Source organism: Nelumbo nucifera, chromosome 8 (assembly GCF_055504915.1).
Source record: "Nelumbo nucifera cultivar China Antique chromosome 8, China Antique-T2T, whole genome shotgun sequence".
NCBI lineage: Eukaryota > Viridiplantae > Streptophyta > Magnoliopsida > Proteales > Nelumbonaceae > Nelumbo > Nelumbo nucifera.
In genome coordinates, this window is record NC_142656.1 from 5,924,364 (window position 1) to 5,947,441 (window position 23,078).

General features: G+C 36.0%; 1 protein-coding gene across 1 annotated transcript; it reads right to left on the reverse strand.

Annotated features, from left to right (window-relative positions):
- Nucleotides 1–3,313: 3,313 nt before the first annotated feature.
- LOC104600758 (inactive protein kinase SELMODRAFT_444075) lies at nucleotides 3,314–10,677 on the reverse strand. The gene is made up of 9 exons (XM_088893906.1): nucleotides 8,750–10,677; nucleotides 7,993–8,147; nucleotides 7,814–7,908; nucleotides 6,586–7,622; nucleotides 5,459–5,619; nucleotides 4,750–4,826; nucleotides 4,521–4,668; nucleotides 4,185–4,334; nucleotides 3,314–3,753 (listed from the first exon to the last, which is right to left on the reverse strand). Exons 1-9 carry the CDS (start codon nucleotides 8,928–8,930, stop codon nucleotides 3,514–3,516), a joined length of 2,244 nt encoding a protein of 747 aa, XP_088750032.1. The 5' UTR covers nucleotides 8,931–10,677; the 3' UTR covers nucleotides 3,314–3,513.
- Between the last annotated feature and the right edge of the window lie 12,401 nt (nucleotides 10,678–23,078).

Genomic DNA, 23,078 nt, shown 5'->3' on the forward strand with positions numbered 1-23,078 from the left:
ACTTTATATTAGACAACCTTGGAGCAGAAAAAAGAAAAGAACATTTTCTCTTTAATTCATTGGATGAGTGTTATAGTTTTTTTCCTGTTTCTAATTTGAGTTTCAGATAAGACACAGCTATCAATTGAGAGGAAAAACCATGTGTGTTTCCCTCTAAACTTTCAGTTTTGATCTGCTTTCATTCTTATCACAGTTCAAGACAACAATGAAAAAGCCGAAACTTCTTTTACATAGTCAACTAAATCCTGATCAACTTGTTAAATGTCTTATACAGGACAAAGTCCTACCTTTTTACAGGGTTTTGGATCTTGAACCGAAGATTCTTTTACAAGGGTTCAGATCTTGAATGGAAGATTGAACTTACATTTTGAAAATATGAAGAACAAAGGAGGGCAAAATCTAAACATATTATGATGGAAAACTAATGGATGTTAATAGAAGAAGAGAATTTAGTCAATTGTCAGAAAACTTAAGGAATACTTTAAGATAATATGTAAACAATGGAGGTAAAATTAGTCGATTTCCTAAAACTTAGAAGTACTTTAAGATATTTGCCCTTTTATCATTTGGATTATTAGGGTGGAAATTAAAGTGGATGGGTGTGGACGAGATACAACCCACCCATCTTATTCACTCCATTGCTAATTTTGATGAATACCACCTTAAATGAGTTGCCAGGATATTATTGGGCTAGTAATGATTTCATCTATTCACGCTAAATATAATTGGATACCAGAAAGAACATGATGCTAGAAGAGCAAGTACTCATGATATAATTGGGTTTGGGTATTAGGTAGCATAAGATCAAAACCCAAATCGGAATTTTTTATGAGGGGTCAAAACCTAAAGTGAATTGGGGGATGGGGGAAATAAATATTGATGGGCCATAGGGGGGCAACCATTGAGATGGGGACTAAGGAAGGGAGAAATTTACATAAAAAAGTGCATTACAAGTAGGTTTTCTAGACCATAGGGAGGGCCATGGCTCCCCTGGGTCCCCCCTATCTCCACCCTTGGGTTTTGATAAACAAGTCCTATTATGATTGAGATGAATCAGGTACCTAAAAATTTCCATAAAATTTCCATCCATAGGCATTTGGGTTGATGCAACTATAATTTCATCATTTGGCTTACCAGGGTGGTAATTAAAGTGGGTGTGGACTGAGATACAACACACCCATTTAATCCACCCCTTATAAATTTTGATGAATACCATCTTAAATGAGTTAGCATGATATCATTGGGCTAGTAATGAAATCATGTACTTGGGTTAAATATAATTGGGTAGCAGAAAGTCATGATGATAAAGAGCAGGTACCCAGTTAATAAATATAATTGGGTTTGGGTATTACATACCATAAGGTTAAAACTCAAGCCCTATAAAGTTTTGTTAAACGAATCCAATTAGGGTTGTGATAGTTTTTAACCAGGATTGTCATAGTTCAAGTACTACATTTGGATTGATGCAGCTCTAGCTTCATCATTTGGCTTATTGGGGTGGCAATTAAAGTGGGTGTGGATTGAGATACAACCCATCCATTTTATCCACCCATGCCCATTATAACCCAAATCTGATCAAACAAATCTTCAACAAGAGAGATGGGGTGTAAATGGATCGAATTCAAATTGAATCAGACAATTAATATTTGATATCCGAATTCGATTTGATATCCGATAGATATTGAAAATTAATATTCAAATTTGAATTTAATTCGAATTTGACTAATTAATTATTTTAGTTAATTAATAAATATATAAAATAAATATTTATTTATATAATATAATTATTATATATATAAATTACATAAAACATTTAAATGTTTTATATATTATATATAAGAATTAAATAATCGGTTGAATTCATATGTTTATCAAATTGAATTATGTCATCCAAATTCGACCAATTAGATATTTGAATTATCCATATTCAATTCAATTATGTCAAATCTCAAATTTAAAATCGATTTTTTCAATAACATTGACACCCTAAAGAGAGACAAGAAAGAGAAGATGAAAAAAAAAAAAGACACCTGTCATTTCCATACATGCCCACTTAAACTTCTCAGTGGCCATCATCAAATCCTATACACACCCACTAAAATTGATCTATATGTGTTGCCAACCTATGTAAGATGGTTGGACTATATCGGTTAGGATCAGAGCTTACCATATTGTTCTACAATTAAGTGTGGATTTTAATGATTGGAGTTCAACTCTCGGGGTTAAAGATGAGGGTTTTATGTATTTAACTATTTATCAAGAAAAAAAAAGGTTGATCGAGGTTCTATATAAATCACTTGTGAAAGGTGGTGTTCGGTATTCAAGAAATAACATGCTTAGAAAAAAACTACAAAATTGTTTTCATACACCACCTAAATCTACCCATCAATTCCAAAAATAGCAATTGGAAATAACAAGACAATTGGGAAGACTGACCTGCGAGAATCCTTCTTTGTCTATTCTTTTAATATTGTTTGAATCTCTATTGTTAGATTCCAACTAAATAAAAAAAAAACATATTAAAGATGATAAATGGTTTTTTTTTTTCATTGGTTTATATTTCACATGTGCCATCTCACTTAATCCATTTTTTTAACAGATCTCCTACTGGCTTTTGAATTAAATCATTGAGAATAGAAAGAAAAGGAGAAAGAAAAAAAAAATCCCTTTCTAAACATCCATGGACACAAGCTGAGAGGCTGAAATCTAAAGCATTTGGTTTTCAAACCATTATTTGGTTAGCTCGATGATACTAGGTACTACTATACCTGTTCATGTTGAAAAAATAAACTACACCTCTTCATGGGCTTGGGAGCTGTGTGCTCGGGCTCAGGCCGTAAGTCCGATTATTTTTGGGGCATATTTGGACCTGCCCGCTTCATATTCAGAAGAATCCAGATTCAGTCCTAACAAAATATGTCCTCACAATACTTTCAGCCATGCATTTAGAACATCTCTCCATGAATGAAAAAATATAAATACAGAGATATTCCAAATGTACAGCTGTAAGTGTTGCAAGGACCGGGTGAGGACAATTTTTGTGAAGACTGAATCCAGCTTCGAGTTTTATATAAGAGCTAGGCTCAGATTCAAGAAAAGGTTTGATGATTGGGCCTGGCTCAGGCTTGAACCTAAACATTTTCTGTTGATAAGTGGTAAAGCCCAGCTAGTGAACTAGGTAATTGTAGAAAGTAAACTGTTTATCGTGCAAAGACACGAACTTGGATCCGCTTCGCTGGTTCAATGGCTCTATTGAACAGGTTACCCAAAACCAAGGTGAAGGCGTGAAGCCATAAAGAGATGCAGTAGTTCATTTATTTAACAGTTTAAGTGGCACTTGATTCATTTATATATCAACCATATCCAGCATCAACATGTAGTTATAGTTAGTTCCTTGGATCCTCATCAATGAATTACAAACTGCAATTTCACGACTATACATGCAAAAACCTAGAAGGCGTTGAATATAGTAAGATACAAGTATTGCGTCTAATATGTTACGATTCCTACTGTTTAGGGATCATCCTCACATGAAGCCCTCCTTGCCTTTTCTCTCTCCCAGTAAACTGACCTAAGTGCTTCGTAGGAGAGATTTCCACTTGATCCTTCTGATATCGGGCCACTGTAAGATTGCTGTTGCTGCTGCTGCTGCTGCTCTGCCCAATTTCTTCCACTTCTGCTTCCCGCATCATACCCAGGTGTCGACATGTAATTTGAATCCATGACCATGTCACCCTCCAAGATACGAAGCACCTTTTAGGAGAACAAACAAGAAGAAATTTGAAACATTAGGTGAAATTCATTTATGATGATCTAATGATATTTCTTTTTCAAGGCATAACAAGGGAGGGATTTGACATTATGTCTTAACTCTTAAAAAAATGGTATAACCATAGTCCTACTGAGAAGAATTTCAACCAGTCCTACTGACTTTTTTTACGTCCTATAGTCCTTTCTTTGATGACAGAAAAATGAAAGGTATGAGTTTCAATAATCCAGTTTGATCATCATAGAAGCACATACTTTGAGAATAACAAATCAAATGGTTGGTAATACATCTCCCTGTAAAACAATCCGTACAACCATTTTGATAGGACCATTTTCAGTCTTTTTCAACTGGGATAACTTTGGCAAATTAGCAGCAAAAATTGACTCCTTGAAGGATGGGTGCCAATCTCTCTTACCTGAGACATACGAGGCCTTGAATGGGGATCTCGTCGGATGCATAATGATGCAGCATGCAGCATGCAATAGACTTCCTGTTCTGAATAACAATTTTCCAATCGTGGGTCCACAAGTTCATCAATTGCATATTCTTCCAGTAAAGGGCGTGCCTGATCCAAACGTATAACATTAGTAAATAAAGATCATAAAAAGAAGAAAAGAAATAGTATCAGGAGGAACACAATGAACTAGAGGCTTTCTTTTATCCCTGAATATAACCTCCTATTTTATTTGACGCCACTAAATTCTAATTTGTCCATCCATGTATATGTAAACAAGAGTTATTGGCCTAATACCCATTCAGTAAGGCACTGCTGGCCCTTAGGCCGGTTAATGTCAACTGCTTTCCGTCCTGTGACAAGCTCCACCAATACCACTCCAAAGGAATATACATCAGCTTTTTCTGTAATTTGGCCACTTTGAGCATATTCTGGAGCCAAATACCTAGATAGAAGCAAAATAGCAAGTCAGTTTCCCCACTGCTTGTTGGCAGCCAAAATTAGGAATAAATCCATCTGAGTTTACCCAAATGTTCCAATTACTCTTGTTTCCACACCCATGTCTCCATCAGGTTGCCATCTTGCCAGGCCAAAATCTCCAACCTTAACAAACCAAAAGATTGTATCAGTCAAAAAGCCATTTTTTGTTGCATTCTTTGATTTCTATTGTCAAGTTAATACTTAAAAATCTAGCAGAAAGTATTTCATCGTCTAGAGGATTTTCAACTTAGATAACTTTCCAAAACAAGCAACTTGAGGGTATGAACTAGAATTTATGTGAGAAACATTAAATGATGAATCCTGGCTCTCCAAATTGCAGCTCTTGGCAAGTAACAAGTGCAAGGGTTCCAGACCACAAATGCAGGTCTTACATATAGTTCCATTAATTAACTATTAAAAAATATAGTTCTATTCTTTCATTTATAAATAAAGTCGTCAAATAAATCATAACTACAATTGAGATGATCGAAAAGGAAATGTAATTAATATATGTTCCAGAGTCAAAAATATCATAAAGAAATCCTAAATAAGGTCCCTTGAGTAGAAAATGGATCACAAAGGGCAGATCCCATAGCTAGTCTCCAAGGAACTCCTGTTCTTAAAAGTACAATAGTAAATAAATCTTTAAAAAAGCGAGCTAGTGAGTTCTTTCAAATTAAGAGGTTATAAAATATTGATAAAAGAATGCTCACACATTCAGATCAGTCAATGAAAACAAAGGCATATTGTCATACCAGTGGCTCAAAATCATGGGTTATGAGGATATTGTTTGGCCGCATGTCACGGTGGACAATGCAACCCACTCTGCACTCTTCATGAAGGTACCGCAACCCCCTTGCAGCTCCAACTGCAATTTTTTGTCGTGCAGACCATTCTAATGGATCTCGATTACGTCCTGAAATTTACCAAGAACTTTTGTCAACAACCTTTTGAAGACAGTAAAAAACATTTGGCAACTTCCAATGGTAAAATATTCTTAACATACAATTATTCTTACAAGGTTCCATGGGAAGGAGATAATTTTCCAAGAACTTTTGTCAACCTTTTGAAGACAGTAAAAAACATTTGGCAACTCCCAATGGTAAAATATTCTTAACATGCAATTATTCTTACAAGGTTCCATGGGAAGGAGATAATTTTGTGTTACTTTTAGCACATTAATGTAGGCACGAGCTCATTAGTATCTTAGGGCAGAAATTTTCATGCTATACGTGTCCTATAATTGAAAATGGTTCAGATAAGGACTGGACAATGATGGCAACACCATAACCAAATAGAAGACTTAACATGGAAAGCTTAGTAACTTTTTTTTAATGAATATCTAAGAATATGAATTCTTTTCTTTTTTTCATGTTCCTATCTTTTTTGTCAATTCCATTTTATTTTAGATATATCAAAGGCTTCACATAAGAATCAAAACCTGGAGCACCTTAACACTATCTGCTGTCAATCAAAGGAGGTTATTCTGTCATGATTATATTTTCTGGGTTTTGTTAATTCCCATAGATTTAGGACCTTTTACAAAAGAGCAAAATATGACTTGCAAATTATTGGAGTACAAGTCAATTTTCAGAACATACACATTGTTGGGAGAACACTTATTTCTTAGTCCTTTATCTGCAATCAAACACAAAAAATACTTGTCTTTAAAACAGTGACTCCTCTCCAGAGAAAAAATTAAGCGCCAATTCCCTTCTTTCATGTGCAAACAAATGGAGATTTAGTGCATTTGGATTATCTTAGTTTTAAACTGTTTTAGCGAAGTGTTAGTTTTAAACTATTCTAGAAAATAGATAAAATTTTAGTGTGTTTGAATAATCTTAGTTTTAAACTCTTATACAATAGATTACAGAATAATTACCATAAAGGTGAGAATCCAGAGATCCATTGCAAATGTATTCATAGACCAGCAGCCTTCTTCTGTCTTCAACACAGAACCCAATCAACATCACAACATTCCGGTGCTGTGCACAACTTAGAACTTCCACTTCCGAGCAAAATTCAAGATCCCCCTGAGAACTAGCAAGCTTGTGTTGCTTGACTGCCACTGCCTGGCCATCTGGTAGGACCCCTCTATGGACTGATCCAAACCCACCTTCAGCCAAGAAATTTGCCTGTGAAAATCCACCTGTAGCAAGTTCTAGTTCAGCATAGCTAAACCACCTTGGAGGTTTTCCAAATACAGGTGCTTTGTGCTGACATATTGAACACAATGGAGGTGGACCTAAAGGTGCACTTCTGGATAGTGAAATGGCTTCTCTAACATTTCCACTGAAATCCAGATCTCGCCTATAATTCAGCATTCCAATTCCAGCTTCTTGATCAAGTTTGGAGAATTTCTCCAACAAGGCTTTGGTTGTGGAATTCTGAACATTATCATTTACCTTTTGTTGGTTTTCCTCAACATGTTTTAAGGAGTGGCGGCTAGAAGTAAGAAGTTCTGCCATCCAGAAACCTGAACTCAATGAAGGTGAACTGAGATTGTCACTATCTGTATCAGAGCTGGAGTCTTCTAGATTTCGGTTCTCCTTTTTTATTACAGAGTCATCTTTTTTCAGACCCCCATTTACTTCAGAAATGAAAAATGGAGAGGTTCCTGGATCAGAGCTTGAAACAGAGGATGTTCCAGCTTCAGTTGCAGTGAATGGTGTCCCTAACTCTGGACTACTATTTGGAGTCACAGCTGGATCTTGGATGGAACTCAGAGGATCACTGCTCTTTATTGGATGTTTTTCTGGTGCCACCTCTAACTCAGAAGGTAATTTGCATGCTACTTTAGGTTCCTTCTTTGGTGATCCACCTAAATTAAGACGAAGAACTTTTGGTTGGGACCGCTTCATAACTACAATGTTGCATTGCAGCTCTTCCATGCAGCATTTCTCCTCATGTTTTAGCTGTCTGTAAAAGGAAAAGCGAATATGAATGCCAGACCAAGATTAAGACAATAGCTTGAACAAGAAGCAACAGATGTCAAAGCAACAACACATGCAATCAGATCCCATGGTTCCAAAGTCCCAACAAATAATAATGTTTCACACTATATTAACTATAAAAAAATCAATGTTTTACACTATATATCTATTTATTACTTGTCCAGTACAACCCAGCTAGCTTGAGCTCTCTTGGCTTCTGCAGCCACTGCACCACACCGTGATCCGGAAACAATCTTGATCCTTACATTGATCTAGCAAACAAGTACAAATCAACCGTCAAGAATCAAGATAGCATGTAAAGCACAGAATGTAGGAGAACAAAGTTAAACACTGACATTGTTTGGATCATAAACATCATGGAGTTGAAGCATCATCTGGGAGCAGGAATCAGTAATATCAGACTTCTGCTCTGAACTGGTCCCTGAGTGAGACCTCCGGTGACCACTTGCACAATCTCCAGAAAATCTTGGAAAACCCCATAGCCTTCTACCTGTAAAACAGAATATAAGTATCCTATTGGTCATTGGTATGATCTGCTTGCAAATTAACAAAGAAACTCAAATACTAAAAAGAATAAAAAATCAAATCCACACAAACAATTGTTCTCTTGCGTTCCAGGATCTATAATGAGAAAAATCAGGACTTCGTACTGGGCAATCGGGCTTGACCAAACCACGCTAGTTAGCGCACCTTGTCAGGCATACGTAAAGACGGTATATGTTTGACATTCCCATCTTAAAGTCAATTTTAAGGTTAACCATAACACGTAGGCCCTGATAGCCCAAGGCACGAATATAGCATGAAACTGAAGAAAACTTTCCCCATGTTTCAAAGATCATTACAGAAGTCCATGGATATTGATAAGAGTAACAGATGCCAAAAAACAAGCCGTGGCAGGCCAGCCAGTTCCATCCCCTGTTCTTGAGAAGGGATCTATCAAGAAACCGTTTCTCTCACTTTACAGAAGAAGGTGAAAGCAATGAGGAGGAGAGAGAATAAAAGAGAAGAACTTGGCTAACAATCATTGAGAACACAAAATTATCCAGATTTATCAGAAAAAAACGTGGAACAACAAGACATAGAATATGGTACCCGAACTCTGAGCAGAAACTACCACCAACAGCGTTATACAGTCTCCAGGTCGAACAACATGAGTCAATGCCCACACAAGCGCAGTTCTCGGGACTTCTTTGGACGCCTTGACAGCAACGACGACCTTCTCGGCGACATCCGAGACTTTGTCCTGCTTCCCGCTCTTCTGTTGCAGAGTCATCAGACCCACTAAGTTGCAACTTCAATCCTTGTTCAACAGACACAGACCTTCAAGTCCATCAAAGAGAAGGTGCTTTCTTAAAAGAAATAAGCCCGAACACAGAAGATGGTGAACAAATGAAAACAACAAGAAATCGCATTACTGCTTTTTCCTCGCCAAGTGATCAGATGTGAAAACAAAACCCTAAAAGTGACTACTGTCTTTTCCAGTAATAGCAATCACGGATGACAAGACGCTTTTAACCTGCGCAGATGAAATGGTCACTGAACGCAGAGTGAGGAACGGCACCTGAGGATGCTTTTACACAAGAGAGCTATACCTCTGCTTAATTAATCAAAGGACCTCTACCTTTTCTTCTCTTTTCTTCCGCGGAACCCTAAAATGCTCAGCGGATTGAACTTTTCCCTTGCCTTTATTGATCCATCGTAGAATCATGCATGCATATTCCACACATGGCAACAGCAATCTTAAGTGGATCTTCAGGAACTTTTCTCCAAGACCTTGTAAAAACTAAAAATTTTGGAACGGAAAACTAGAGGTTTCCAGCCAGACCTCCTCTGTTTAAGTTCAATGGAGCTTCTGAAAAGGGGTCAGAACTCAGAACAACTGTTCCTCATAAAATGTACAGTGTATTGTACAGGAGAAACGGAACAAGCAAAAGCAAATCTCACTATCTTCCGTAATAACGGCGTCCAAATCGAACCTTCAAATGACAAAACTAAACTGTGAAGTAAATTGAACTTCAAGAGCTCGGCAGAGGAAATGAGGTAGTTTCAGATTAAAGAAGAAAACGAGGAAACGACTATCACAGGAATCATCTACAGGAATTCAGCTTGGCATATTCATGTCCAATCAGGACGATCAAATCACGGAAATGTCATGGTTGAAGGCTTAATAATGCTGAAAGTGACACCGGTATCCTAGTAACGGTTCTTCGAAGGTGAAGATCGAGTAAAGCTCTCAAAGCCTAAAACGATATAACCAATTGAAATTCCAAAATAAGATGCACAGCTTGCCTCAGCAACGTTAAACAGACCAACGTGAGAAACTCCAAATTCAATATCATCGTCAGGACAAAAGGGAAAGCATAATTTCAGAATCTTTAATTTAACCCCGCGAATCAGAAACACGGAAGCTCTTCCAATTGACAGAATGGAGCAATTTCCGAAGAGGAATCCAGAAATCTTTCAAAATTCGAAGCCTAACAGTACAGAATTCGACTACCGCGATGGAAGAAGCACCAATGAATGCCAGAATCTCTCCGAACTCGACCAGTCAAATCTATATCTGCACCGCTCATCAATTCAGTACTAAAAAGATATACTAAACGAGGTTCAAACTTCAAAACGAACAGAACAAGTCCAAATGGAATATAAGAACCACTGTCGAGACGGATTGCTACAGTATCAGCAAAGCCAAATGACATTAATCTGCCTAAATTTTATCTCCGAAGACCTCCGATAGCAAGGCCTTAGCAGAGTAGTAAGCAGACCCAAATTCAAAAGAAATCAAAATCCAGCTCAGTACAGATGTGTTGTTATCGAAATCTGTCTCGCCCCTTTTGAATTCAACCACAAATTTTGAAACCAATAAATACGGAGATGAGAGAGAGAAGCGCGAAAACGAGAGAAAACAAGGTTTTGAACCGCCTCAGCTGCTATGAGACAAAATTGAAAGCAAGTTAATTAATGTCTTCCCAGCTTGAGAGTTGAGTTGAGAAGACATTGCAAAACTCATCCCCATTCCCAGCAGCAGGAGGCAGGAGGCAGGAGGCAGGAGAATTTACTGCTAATGTACCCCTCATTTTAACCGAAATTTCAAGACTACTTACTTCCAGTGTAATTGAAGGACGTGAGGTCAATTCTGGTAACTTATTAGATTGGAACAGACTCATCGCTAGATTTACTATTATTCCAATCCAACAGCATGCAGAGACGAATTGTAACTGACTCATCTGATTCTATTTTTCAACTGACATAAAAAATAAAAATAAAAATAATCGTGGCTTTCACAAATCAGAATCACAACCTGCTCAGGTTAGCACTTGGCAGGACTTTCAAGAAAAAAAGGGAGAGCGTCAGAGAGAATCGAACCAGGAACCAAAGTTACTGTTACCACCTGTAATACGTTAGTCAGGGTTCTCACAGGTTCAGATAATAGGGAAACCGCCGCTGGGACCCACTGGCCGTTATTGATGTCCGTCGAATTAGCTGACCAACTGATAGACACCACACCAGAGAACTGCTGCCTGCTGGAAGGCTGGAAAGGACGTCAAGTCCTACGCCCGTCAGTGACTAACGGCGATATCACCCTGAACCGGTGAGGGTCGGCAGAGGCCCCCTGCCTACGGGTGCAAATGGATCGATCCGAGATCCGATCCTATTTCATCGAATTCGGATCACTGATCTTATGAGATAATAAGATCCTATTCGGATTTGGATTATAAATATATATAATACATATATATTATTTATTTATTTATAAATATAGACATATTTTTTATATTATGCTTTTATAAATTTGTTATATTATTTATTTTTTTATAAAAATATGTATATATATATGATGAAAATAATTAAAAATACTTGTATTCTTGTTTTAAATTTATTTATACTAATATATTTTATTTTTCTTTTAATAATTTATTAATATTTACAAAAAACAAGTTGGATTGGATCATATCCAAATATCCAATTTACTGATGGGATTTGAATTCAAATTGAGTCCTATCAAATCTAATCGGATTAAAATACCAATCCATTTTCATCCCTACCCCTGCCCTTAGGCTGGGTCTGTTGACAACACACGAATTGGGACATGCTCATCACAGAGCGCTCCTCACACAAACCTAACAACTACATCCCACCGTCTATTGGAAACATCTCTCATGAGTAATATATGCTGTTCCAATGAATAATATATGCGGTTGGAACATGCTATGAGGTTAGTATGAGTGGGTTCTAGCTTAGTCAAGCGGAATATCCAATTATATGAGATTGGTTGGCCAATAAAGTACTTAAATTCAAGCTAGAGACTTGAGTTCGAGTTGGGCTCAAGTCAAAACTCAAAAACTTGTAAGTTCAAATTCAACTCAACCCAATCTAAATGTTTTATAAAAATAAAAAGTACACATATAAAAATTTAAGAGTTGTAAAAACTAGTTATCATTAATTATTATATATATAATATTTTTTATTTTATTATATAAGCTCAATTAAACTTGTAAGTCTCACGAGTCAAGCATGAATAGCTCATAAAAAGCTCAACTTGTGGCCACCCCTACAGGTTGGTGTGAAAAGCATTCTATGAGGAGCAGATCTAGCCTCACAAGTTGAGCATGAATAGCTCATAAAAAACTCAATTCATCGCCATCCTTAGAGGTTGGTGTGAATAGCATTCTATGAGGAGCATATCTAGACTCCACGACACATTGTTTGCCATGTTCATCCAGTCGCACATATAGAACATTGGTTGTATGTGGTCATTGATATTCTAGATGTGCAGGTTGGATGAGCATGGTTAGTAATGTGTTGTGGTCAAACAAATATGAACTCGTTCGACTAGGGGTGTGCAGATGGATTTGATCATGATCTCAGATCCCTATTTGGTTGAATTCAAATCACCCATGTTCCGATCTTCTGATCGGATTGGGTAGGATCATGGGATCCGATCAAAAATCGAATCACCCCTATTCGATATGAGAAGATCTGATCCAATATATACTATAAAAATATAAATATAAATTTGTTATATTATTTATTTTTTATAAAAGAACATGTATATATATGATGAAAATAATTAAAAAATACTTGTATTTTTTGTTTTTACTTTATTTAAATTAATATATTTTCTTTTTCTTTTAATAATTCACTAACTTAAAAAAACAAGTTGAATCAGATAAGATTCGAATTCAAATAAAGTCTTATTATATCCGGATATTTGGATCGGATCAGATCCGACATAAAACAGTGTCAAATCCGATTAAATCCATTTGCATCCTACGTCCGGCCTCTCCCATGATGATGAATAATTTAATAATTTAATATAAAGGTAAAATATAAAACTTTCTTTAAAGTTTCTAACAATCATAATAACCTCTTTACCATCATTGTTGTTTTTTTAGTAATAGAGATTTCAAAGTTATGAAATTGCCATACTAAGGTATCTTTCAATATAAATTACGAGAATATCTTTTAATATGATTCAAAATGTTAGATTTTTTCTCAAAAAAAAAAAAACGTTTTTGTAAAGTAAAATTATTTTATTACTCTTTTCAATTTGAACACGGGAATATTTTAATTAAAAGTTGAAATTCTTTTAGGGTATTTTAAAATTTTCACCTGAATTGATAAATATAAGGGTATTTAATAGTAATGCATTAATTCAATATTTCTGTTCAGGATAATAACAAAAGTCAAAAGGTGAGATAATTGCAAATTTTTTCCAATTTATAAGGGAAGTAAAAACCTCAAAAGAGATTTTTATGATTATGAGAGAAAATTCAAGGGAGGTTTTATAATTAGTCTAAACTCGTCCAAAGACATTGATGGCTGGATCTGATCTGTGTCTCGGGTCTCGGCCTTGGAAACTGTGGGTAGGCCGCTGGCGCTCTGTCGAAGTTTTGACAGCTGACATTTCCATACTTTGACGGCACCCGCGGATCGTGTGCCCCATCCGACCGTTCGAAATCAAAGGGTTCGAAAGAATTGATTGATTACAATATTATGATCTCTCGAGTCTCGAGGCGTAAAAAAATGTGACGCATGTGAGACAGTGTCGCACAGGCCAACACTTTCTCTTCCTTATTTATCCAGATTTTTATTGTCGTTGCTCGTTGGGTGTCTGTCAGTCAGTCAGGGTGTCTGTATCTGTCTGTCTTGTGTGGCTTTGGGCTTCCCAATTCCCAAATCTCAATTTACGTGAAGCCAGGATGACTGTCGCGTATGTTAGACCAGAGATTAGACCAATTTAATCATAGTTAATTAAGCTTGTAAGCACTTAATTAATTATTATGAATAAACAATAATTTCTGATTTGTGTTTTAATGATATGCAAGTAAACTCACTAACATCCACGCCCAAGACCAAAACGGTATTTCGTTTGCTTGCTGAGAAAAAAAGACAGGAGAGAGGGACAACGACCCAGATTTTTTTTTTGACAAGTACGACCCAGATTTTTATGGGATTGATTAATACTCAATCGCTTGAAATTTGAAGCTTATATTATATATATTATATATGCGACCAATCTAAAGTGCAATTACCTAATTCAACTCAATTGCACCCTTTAATACCCCAAATCATTCAACGATACACTTGATTCAATTCTGTTATCGATCTATCTGGCAACCTCTTTAGTTTTAAGATAGTAAGGTCTAGGGTCTTGCATGTGCGTGCGTTGTATTCATTCATTCATTTCATATTATAACGACGGTTTATTTATGAAGAACATTTAATTATCAAGTTCGTTGGATTTATTTAACACTATGTTATGTATAATTGTTAATGTGCTATTCATGAAATGAATTAGAAACCAATGATATTCGTTTTCTTTTGCCACAATCTGGTTGGCAATTTGCTTTTCACCCGATAATTTAGGAAACCATATTATTATTATTATTTGCATTGGAAGCTTCGTATAAATCAGTTTTGTCTATGTTGAAAACTTTAGGCTCAGTTTGGAAGGAGTATAAATATAAATATATAGAATGTAAAACATTGTATTTTGTATGTATTTACATTGTACATATTTATATTTGCACTCTTTCCAAACTGAGACTTAAATGCAAAATCCTCGTGACAGGTTGCCTAAACAACTCTATGGAGCACTGAAGGAAATGTATTTTTTTTTTAGAATTTTGGGGACCTTAATATATAGTTGATAATATCCCACATCATATTTGAGCCCCACATCACATGTCAACTGTGTATTGAGAATACCCCCCCCCCCCCACCACACCCCCACCCCACACCCCAACGTGGGAATGGCCGGAAGTAGATAATTGGGCCCAACCCAATTTAGAACCAAGGCAATGGTAAGAGAAGGTAAAGAACTAGTAGGGAGTCAGGGGATAAGAATATACTTATTTAGAGCTTAATGCTATCAAAAAATGGATATTTTACCCTCATATAAAATCAAACACAAATATGCCAGAAGATACAGTTCCTTTCATTATCTTTCTCTCTTTCTCTCTCTCTCTCTTTTTTTTTTCTTATTTTCAAATGTTGTAGAGTAATTCAATTTGATCTGCCTCTTCCTTTAGATATAAGAGCAAGTGAACCCAAGTATTGAGATGAAATTTGGTAAATTTGAACTTTGATCCCTAAAAGGCAAAAGTTTTGATAATATATATATATATATATTAGCATAGAGCTGTGAAAATTGCTTCTCTACCTTTTCAAATGCTATAACTCATAAGAAAAGGCTATTACACAAATTATTCATTCATCAACATAAAATCAATAATAGTAATATATTATTAATTACATGTACAATAACTAAACAAATCATTATTACTTTCTTTCATTTGCTTACATATTGGATCTGCTCATAAGTTTCATCATTTCTTATCCTATTGTTTCTAATTTTTCCATTCATCAATTTCAATATATTTATTTTTGTCACATTCATTTTTTGATACAAGGTTTTTAAAACCAAAACGAATAACAAACCGTTTAAGGGTCTGGTTTTTGGGTCGAACGGTCCAACCGTTTGAATCTAATGGACAGCCCATTCTGACAAAAAATAAAAAAATAAAAAAAATAAAAAACGACAAAAAACCGTTGAACAGTTTGAGCAGTTCAAACGGTTTGATTGCCTGGGTCAACAGTTTACTGACCAAATTAATGGTTTTTTGCCAAAAGATGATTCTGGGGTAAAACAGAATCGATCACATGACTAATTCCCGATTTTTCCGATCTAACCATCCCGTCCAGTTTTGAAAACATTGTTCTGATATGTTATTACTTGACTGCCATATATTGTCTATACTTAATTTAACATGTCTCCATCTTGAAGTGATATATAAAACCGGGTTTTAACGAAGGTGAATGCGTGCATGTCCATTCCATTCAATGAATCAACAGCTAGCTTCATTGACCGGCTCTTAATTCACTATTGCTCTCCTTCTCTTTCTTCTGTATTGATGGATACATGTTTGTTAATAAAATCCATTGATTTATAGGCTAGAGCCTAGAGGTGACCATTTCCCATCCTACTTATGGATTATGATGGCTTGGCTTGTCCCCAAGGCAAGGGCGAACCTGACCAAACGCCGCTAATATAAGAAGAAGTTTCGTCCACCTACGATTGAATTAAAGCGCAGCCTGTCCCCAAGACAAGTGAATATGATTCTACATATTCACTACCTCTAAGAAATAACCTATCGTACTACTCACTACTTAGCTTTAATTTCGCTAGTTAGTTGGTTGCTTGAATCTACTTTGCAAATAGTTGAGTTGATGATAGAATTTAAGAGTGAAGATTGTGTTTGGTTGCAGTGCAATTTTAATTGCATTAGTACAAATGAAAAAAAATGTAAATTCTCATTTAATTTTGTTTTGGGTTTTACTTTATTCTATTTCATGTCTTAATTTACTTCATTTGTATTATAATCAAACAAGATAAGCTAAAATTCGAAACAAAAACAGGTCAGAATTTATACTCAAATCATTTGCACTCCCATAGTTTTGCATCAATGTAAATTTATTTGCATTGCAACCAAACACAGCCTAAAGGATTTCTGCGAACTAATTCTAATGTGAGCAATAATAAGAAATAAGAATAAACGATTTGCATCAAATAAGGGCAGCCATGGGCACATCCAAAGCTTTCAATTACTGGCGACAGACTCGAATTCTATTTTAATAATACCTTGTGGCTCCATTGATGATATGGGCAAAATGCCAAAAATACTTACATGTTAGTACAGGACGCGGGTCCTCTCAGTGTTGTGTCTACAGACTCCCTCCTAGCTAAGGCTAAAAGAAAAGTGGATTGGGTAATCTGCTTATGTCTTGATCGGGAGTCCTTCCTTTTTATTCTATATTGCCCATTTACCCATTTGGTTTGTAAGGATAGGGGTCTGAATTTAGAATTGAAATCCAATTCTCATTCTTAATAAAATGACATTTCCTCAATTGAGAGAATATTGGGAATGAAGTCTCATTTCTATTGATTTTAATTCCTATTCTAATTCTTGTCTGAATCAAACAGACTATAAAAATAGATCATTCCAATTCCAAGTCTGCCTGCGAATCAAACGGATAGTTTTGTGTATTATTAATTGGTTGAAAGAGCCAAACTGTTTGGTGGACATTGAGGAACAAAAGTACATAGTTTCAGGACCCCACAATACGCACCCACATGAAGAAATATTAGATCCACAATTATTGAACACCGAACAGACCCACCTCCTCCAACTTGATTCTTCAATGTTTTAAGCTTTAACGTCATTGCAACATTTGGACCGACAAATAAAATTGACCAGCCAACAAGAAGCGTGGACCCAAACGCCTCAATATTGAACATGATATTATTTCATCATTCAATCACTAAAACTCAATCCCCCTCTAATCCTGCATGTTTAGGTTAGCTAGCTACCAGGTCCAGGGGCTTAGCTTGTCCTAAGTCAATATCCATGGAATCACACATGAATATTGATCGACTGCTAAATGCCCAATAGCCATCCATTTTGGGCTTCAGGCAGATCATCAAGTCGTCTCATCTAGATCGAGGTCGCTCCTCAATCCTCATTCACAATTCAATTCAACTATGAATCAGTTGGAGCAATCAAATGGGTTGACTACTGACTGGACTGGACCCACTAAAGCCCAACTATATTTGATAAAAGACAAGCCCAGGTGTTTTGATTTGTCATCAAATAAGGCCAAATCGAGCTAATTATAGATAAACAACTTAAGTGAATATTTCCTTGTCTTACTCCTCTCAATGATATATAATCTCTCTCTCTCAATTAATCAATTTTGAGAAAAAGAATTTCACCAACCGATCCATAGATTAGGAACTTGTTTAATGATGTACAGTACATTGTATGTAGCAACAAATTTGAAGGATGGGTACGCCCTGTTTAAGTGAACTTGTTTAACTGTTTGACCCGATCCAACATCCCGACTCAACCCGTTTGTATCCTTGTTATTCAGGTTTGTAATCGTACTTGTAAGTTATAAATGTCAGTTGAGGTTCAGGTACGCCCTGAAACCGTTTTGACCCGACTGACAGAACCCATTATTGAAGAATCATCTGTCTTAACACGTCCAACATAGTTTCACATGCTTGAGTTGACAACCTGATAAATGGCCTGAAATAACGAGTCAGGGAGCCATGTTGGGTCGGCATCTTCAAACTGGCCCGACCCAAACCTCAATGACCTGACCTGACTCGTTCAAACTGTAATTTAGACTCACTCCTGTCTGCTCCTGACATCTTCTACTCTTATTACCAGAATTCACTCAACTCGGGGACAACCATACAAGTCATAAATTAACCACCACATTTGTCATGCGATTTACATGTACGTCCATAGCGTAGCTATTGGGATTTGAATTGAGAGGCCGAGGCGTTACCTCTCATTCAAGGGAAAATGGGTCTAATTTATGGGCCGATCAAAATTTAAACTGACCCGAAGCCATGAGCCTACATCTAGACGGACCCGATTTGATATTGGGTTCAAGCAATTAATGGTTGTATTATGTGGTAATAAGTCCAAGAAACGGATCCAATAACTGTGTTTGTTCCAAATCTGTTATATCCCAGAAGATGAATTAAAGTTGAATGTATATATATATATTATGTAACACAAATGGTTTAGTAGTTAATGTAGTGCTTAAAACGCAAAGTATTGAAGAAAATCCTTTAAGCAACTAATAGCCTGATACTGCTTTTTCTTAATTAGATGAGGATAATCCTATATAAAGTAGAAGAATAAGATGGAGATTCCTTATCAGCCCACTTACACTTTTGGGCTTTTCATTGATAAGACTGATTACTTTGGTCTTTTCAAAACCCTCTCTCTCTCTCCATACAGGCCCAGGACTGGTACGCAACTAGGCCACAGCCATGCTATCCAGTGAAGCCCAAGTACGCCTCAACTTTTGGGTCATGGTGTCCACTTGCAAAGGGTAGGTTAAAGGCAAATGTTGCAAAAAGGTATGGTTTTCTTTTGGGAATAGCTCAGGTGTATATATGGTTGTGGCTGGAGGATGTGGTTCTGGTACTGTAAGCTCGGCTCACAGGCTAAGATCAAAAAGTGTTTGCTCAAAAAGAAGAGAAATTGATTACAAAATTATCATTTGTAGTATAAATCATGATTTTCAAACAGTCTTGACCTAGACGATCAGACCATTTAACCTAAAAGCCAGTCAGGCAGTAACCAGTTCCGTTTCACCCTGAACCGCTTTTTTGGCCCAAAAAGGAAAAAAAAAATCATTGATTTGATCAACAACCCGCTGAACTGGATGGTTGAATCATCAACCCATTTGACCCAAATAATAGTTTTTGGTCATTTTATGTTTTTTAATTGCAATGGACTGTCTGTTTGGACTTAATGAAAAACCAGTGGCCAAAGCGGTTTCAAATATGATTAAACGTACAGTAGAGATGTCAAGAGACTAGCGGATCAAATTTGTATATATCTCAACAGACAAAGAAATCAAGCGGGCTCACCAATGTTCTTCAAGAGGCGTTGGCTTTGGCTTTGTCTTTTCTAATTGTTTATCAACCAAAAGGAAAGTGATCAAAGAAAATAAACCGGAGTAGCTAAGAAATGACGGCCTGTAAAAGTTCAATTTGGCTCCAAACTCATTATAGATTGAAGATGGTTTCCATTTGCTTCTCCAACTAATCGAGACAGAAGAAAAGTGTTCATAGGTGCCGGATATGAAAATCTGGGAACTCATATTACCGGCTTCAATCAAACACCAAAACTGGAAGCCATAACCAAATAAATAGACTGTCAAAGCTATTGTTAAACCCAAGGTTATAATTAAGCAAAGGAAGAGCATTAATTAGGACAGGGTTATTAGTAAGAAATCGGAACTCATATAAAAGACACACTTGGTGAGAATAAGTACATAAATCATTTTATTGACATGTCTGTCTCGAAATTGTATTTCAAGTGGGTGGGGAGTTATTTAAAGCTGCATCAATATGATCATTATTTGGTTAGTTAGGTAATGTTAAAATGGAGTAGTATTATGATATTTGTAAAACTTTATTTTGAGAAGTTGGATTTCGTTTGTGTTAATGTTGAAGTTTTAACTATACGTCTGAAAATTAAAGTGATAACAGTATAATATGGTTATAAGCAGTCATTCATAGAATATATGTAGGAAAATACAAAAGCGGATATGTTGGCCATGTTTGGAATCAATGCCATTTACTGATGGGTGTTTTCTGAGAAAATGGTGCTATATTGGCATGATGTTTTCTTTTTCTTTTTTGGTTTGTTTGGGACCATTACTGGTTGCTGTGACATAAACACTTTTCAATGCCAACACACTGTTTCTAGCAGCAGTAAAACAATGAGAAAACACCAGGTCATACCTGATTTTTAAGAAAACGATATCGGTTCCAAACACCATAATGGTGTTGTTTTGGGATGCCAGATCTGCAAAAAATGAGTTTTTCTACTTTCAAGATATCAAAATTCAAATTACCCCTGTTCATCAAAGTGGGGGGGCAAGTACAAATGGTCTAACACTCTGATATACAATTTCAATATTACCCCTGGAAATTGGAAATGAGAGTGGGGCCAAATAACAAATGCGTTTTTGCCCCATTCTCACCCCTGCAAAGTTGCAAATGCTGGGTCGTCCGATTGGACGAACACCCTTACCAGATATTAGCATCGGCGAACAGAAGTGTCTCTTCTCCGTTGAACAAATGTTTATTTATTTATTTCTTTTTGTACTAAAAAATGAACAAGAGGAAAGTATCAGTACTTTTCTATTCATCATAGTTGATGTGGGATGGACCTCGAAAAAAATAGAAATAAGATAAAAATAACCTAGGAATTAGCACCTCAACTTCTCTATTTATTATAAAACAGGAAAAAAAGTTCTTTGAGCTACACTTAAAGGTAAGCAAGTTAGACTGCTTTTCTATTCATCAGAGTTGAATAGATCAACTCCTTTGAGCTACACTTAAAAAACACAAATATCTTGTTCACCACTCCAATGCAACATCTACTAATTCACATAGCTACTCTTGGAATTCCAACTCAAACAAACCAACCTTTTCTCAGAATTTAAAGGTAAACAAAATGAAGTGATTGAAACTGTTACATAGAAATAACTGAAAGTTCTGGAAACAGAAATCATTTAGGCTATGCTTGGTTTGAAGGAAAAGGAAGGGAAATGTAAGGAAACCTTGTATGGGTTTCTCTTTCTTTCCCTTCCTTTCCCTGCCTTTTCCTTCAAACCAAACATAACCTTAGAGAACTATCTTTTAAGATAGGCAAGTAAGATTTTGAGGATTATTTCTATCAACTATCACCCCCAACAAAGATGGCCATGCCAACAATTATATCCAAGTAAGATTCACCTCTCTCAAGTGTTGATTCTGTCAATTTGAGTACAACTTTTCTCTTTGAATATTTATTAAAATATGCTAGCATTTATTGTTAATTAATGAAACTAACTAGATATACCCAAACCCATCTGAAACTACTTAATCTTAGGTCCAATTAGCTATCAATTCCTTGTAAGAGTTCATCAGTTTTTTTTTAACATTTTTTTTTTTGCAAATTCCAAATAGTCTGAAACATTTCTTTCTAGGTGGATTTCTTGCCCCAATTCTGTTTTCAATTCAATGAAACCCTGATACAAGTAATAAAATGTATGGAATAAGTAGACTTTCAGATTAGTGATTTTAAGTAGAAAGCCAGGTATATTCTATCCTATTTAGCATATATATGAAAAACACTGTTATATTTTTTTATATGATACATTAATGCTGTCTTTATAATTTACAAATTTTCTTAATTTAGACTCCCCAAGGAATTCACTATTCATTTGTATCTCCCCATAAATTTCCTACTATATTCTATTATTTCTTATATCTATTGCAGCAAGATTTGATTATTTCTTTTTCTTTTTTTTTTAAAAAAATTTGTGTAGTATGAATTCATATTGTCTAAAATATTTGCACCTTCATTTATATTTCATTGTGATTATACCATCATTTTAAAACTTGCAGTTGACATCTTAGGCTGCATGTAAATGAAGCTAACTAGATATGCTCAAACCCATATGAAACTACTCAATATTAGGTCCAATCAACTGTCAATTCCTTGTAGGAACTTTATTAGTACTTCTCTTTCATTTTAGCACAAAGTGATTGTTTAAGAAAATTTTACATTATGTTTTCAGCCTCCATCTTCCTTGCATAGATTTTTGCTAAGAAAACCGGAAAAGATACCCAATACTGATCTCTGCCCGATGCAACCCTTTAACCTATCTAAAATTTGAATTGTTCACATACATATATTTGCTTATTATTGTACTTTGCACAGATAGGTTCAATTGTTTACGAGGAATAGTCTACACTATACAAACTCTTTAAGTTGCAAGTATAGATATTAACCTGAGTTTGTCGTTCGTAGCAAAAAGCCAAAAAGTGGATTGACCTGTGGAGGTCGGGTTGGATGATGGGCCGTGTAAAAGTGCATCCTAGCTGGGCTTGGGCCAATAAACTCAAATTTTGATCATCCGCTATAACAGCGGTCAGCGGGTAGGAAAGTTGACATTTACGAGATGGACCCTTGTTTCTTTTAGGGCGCGATGGGAGGCGGGGATATCTCCTCCACCAGGTTGAAGAGAGAGGAGTGCAAGCGCACTAAACACGATTCTGTTTTCTCAAATTGGCAGGTTTGATTTGAGTCTTCGATGATCTCTCTCTCTCTCTCTCTCTCTCTCTCTCTCTCTCCAGCTCATTTTTTTCCCTTTTTGTTATATTTTTTTGGAGAAATAGGACATTTGGCGTTTATGTTACCACCCAGATCACGAATTGCTCGATCTTACCATCTCATAAATTACGCCCAACTATCGTCTTTTTCCCGATTGATTGTTTTATGTATATTTCGCAGATATCAGCAGCACTTTTGTCGTCCGACTAAAATTTTTCTCTTAT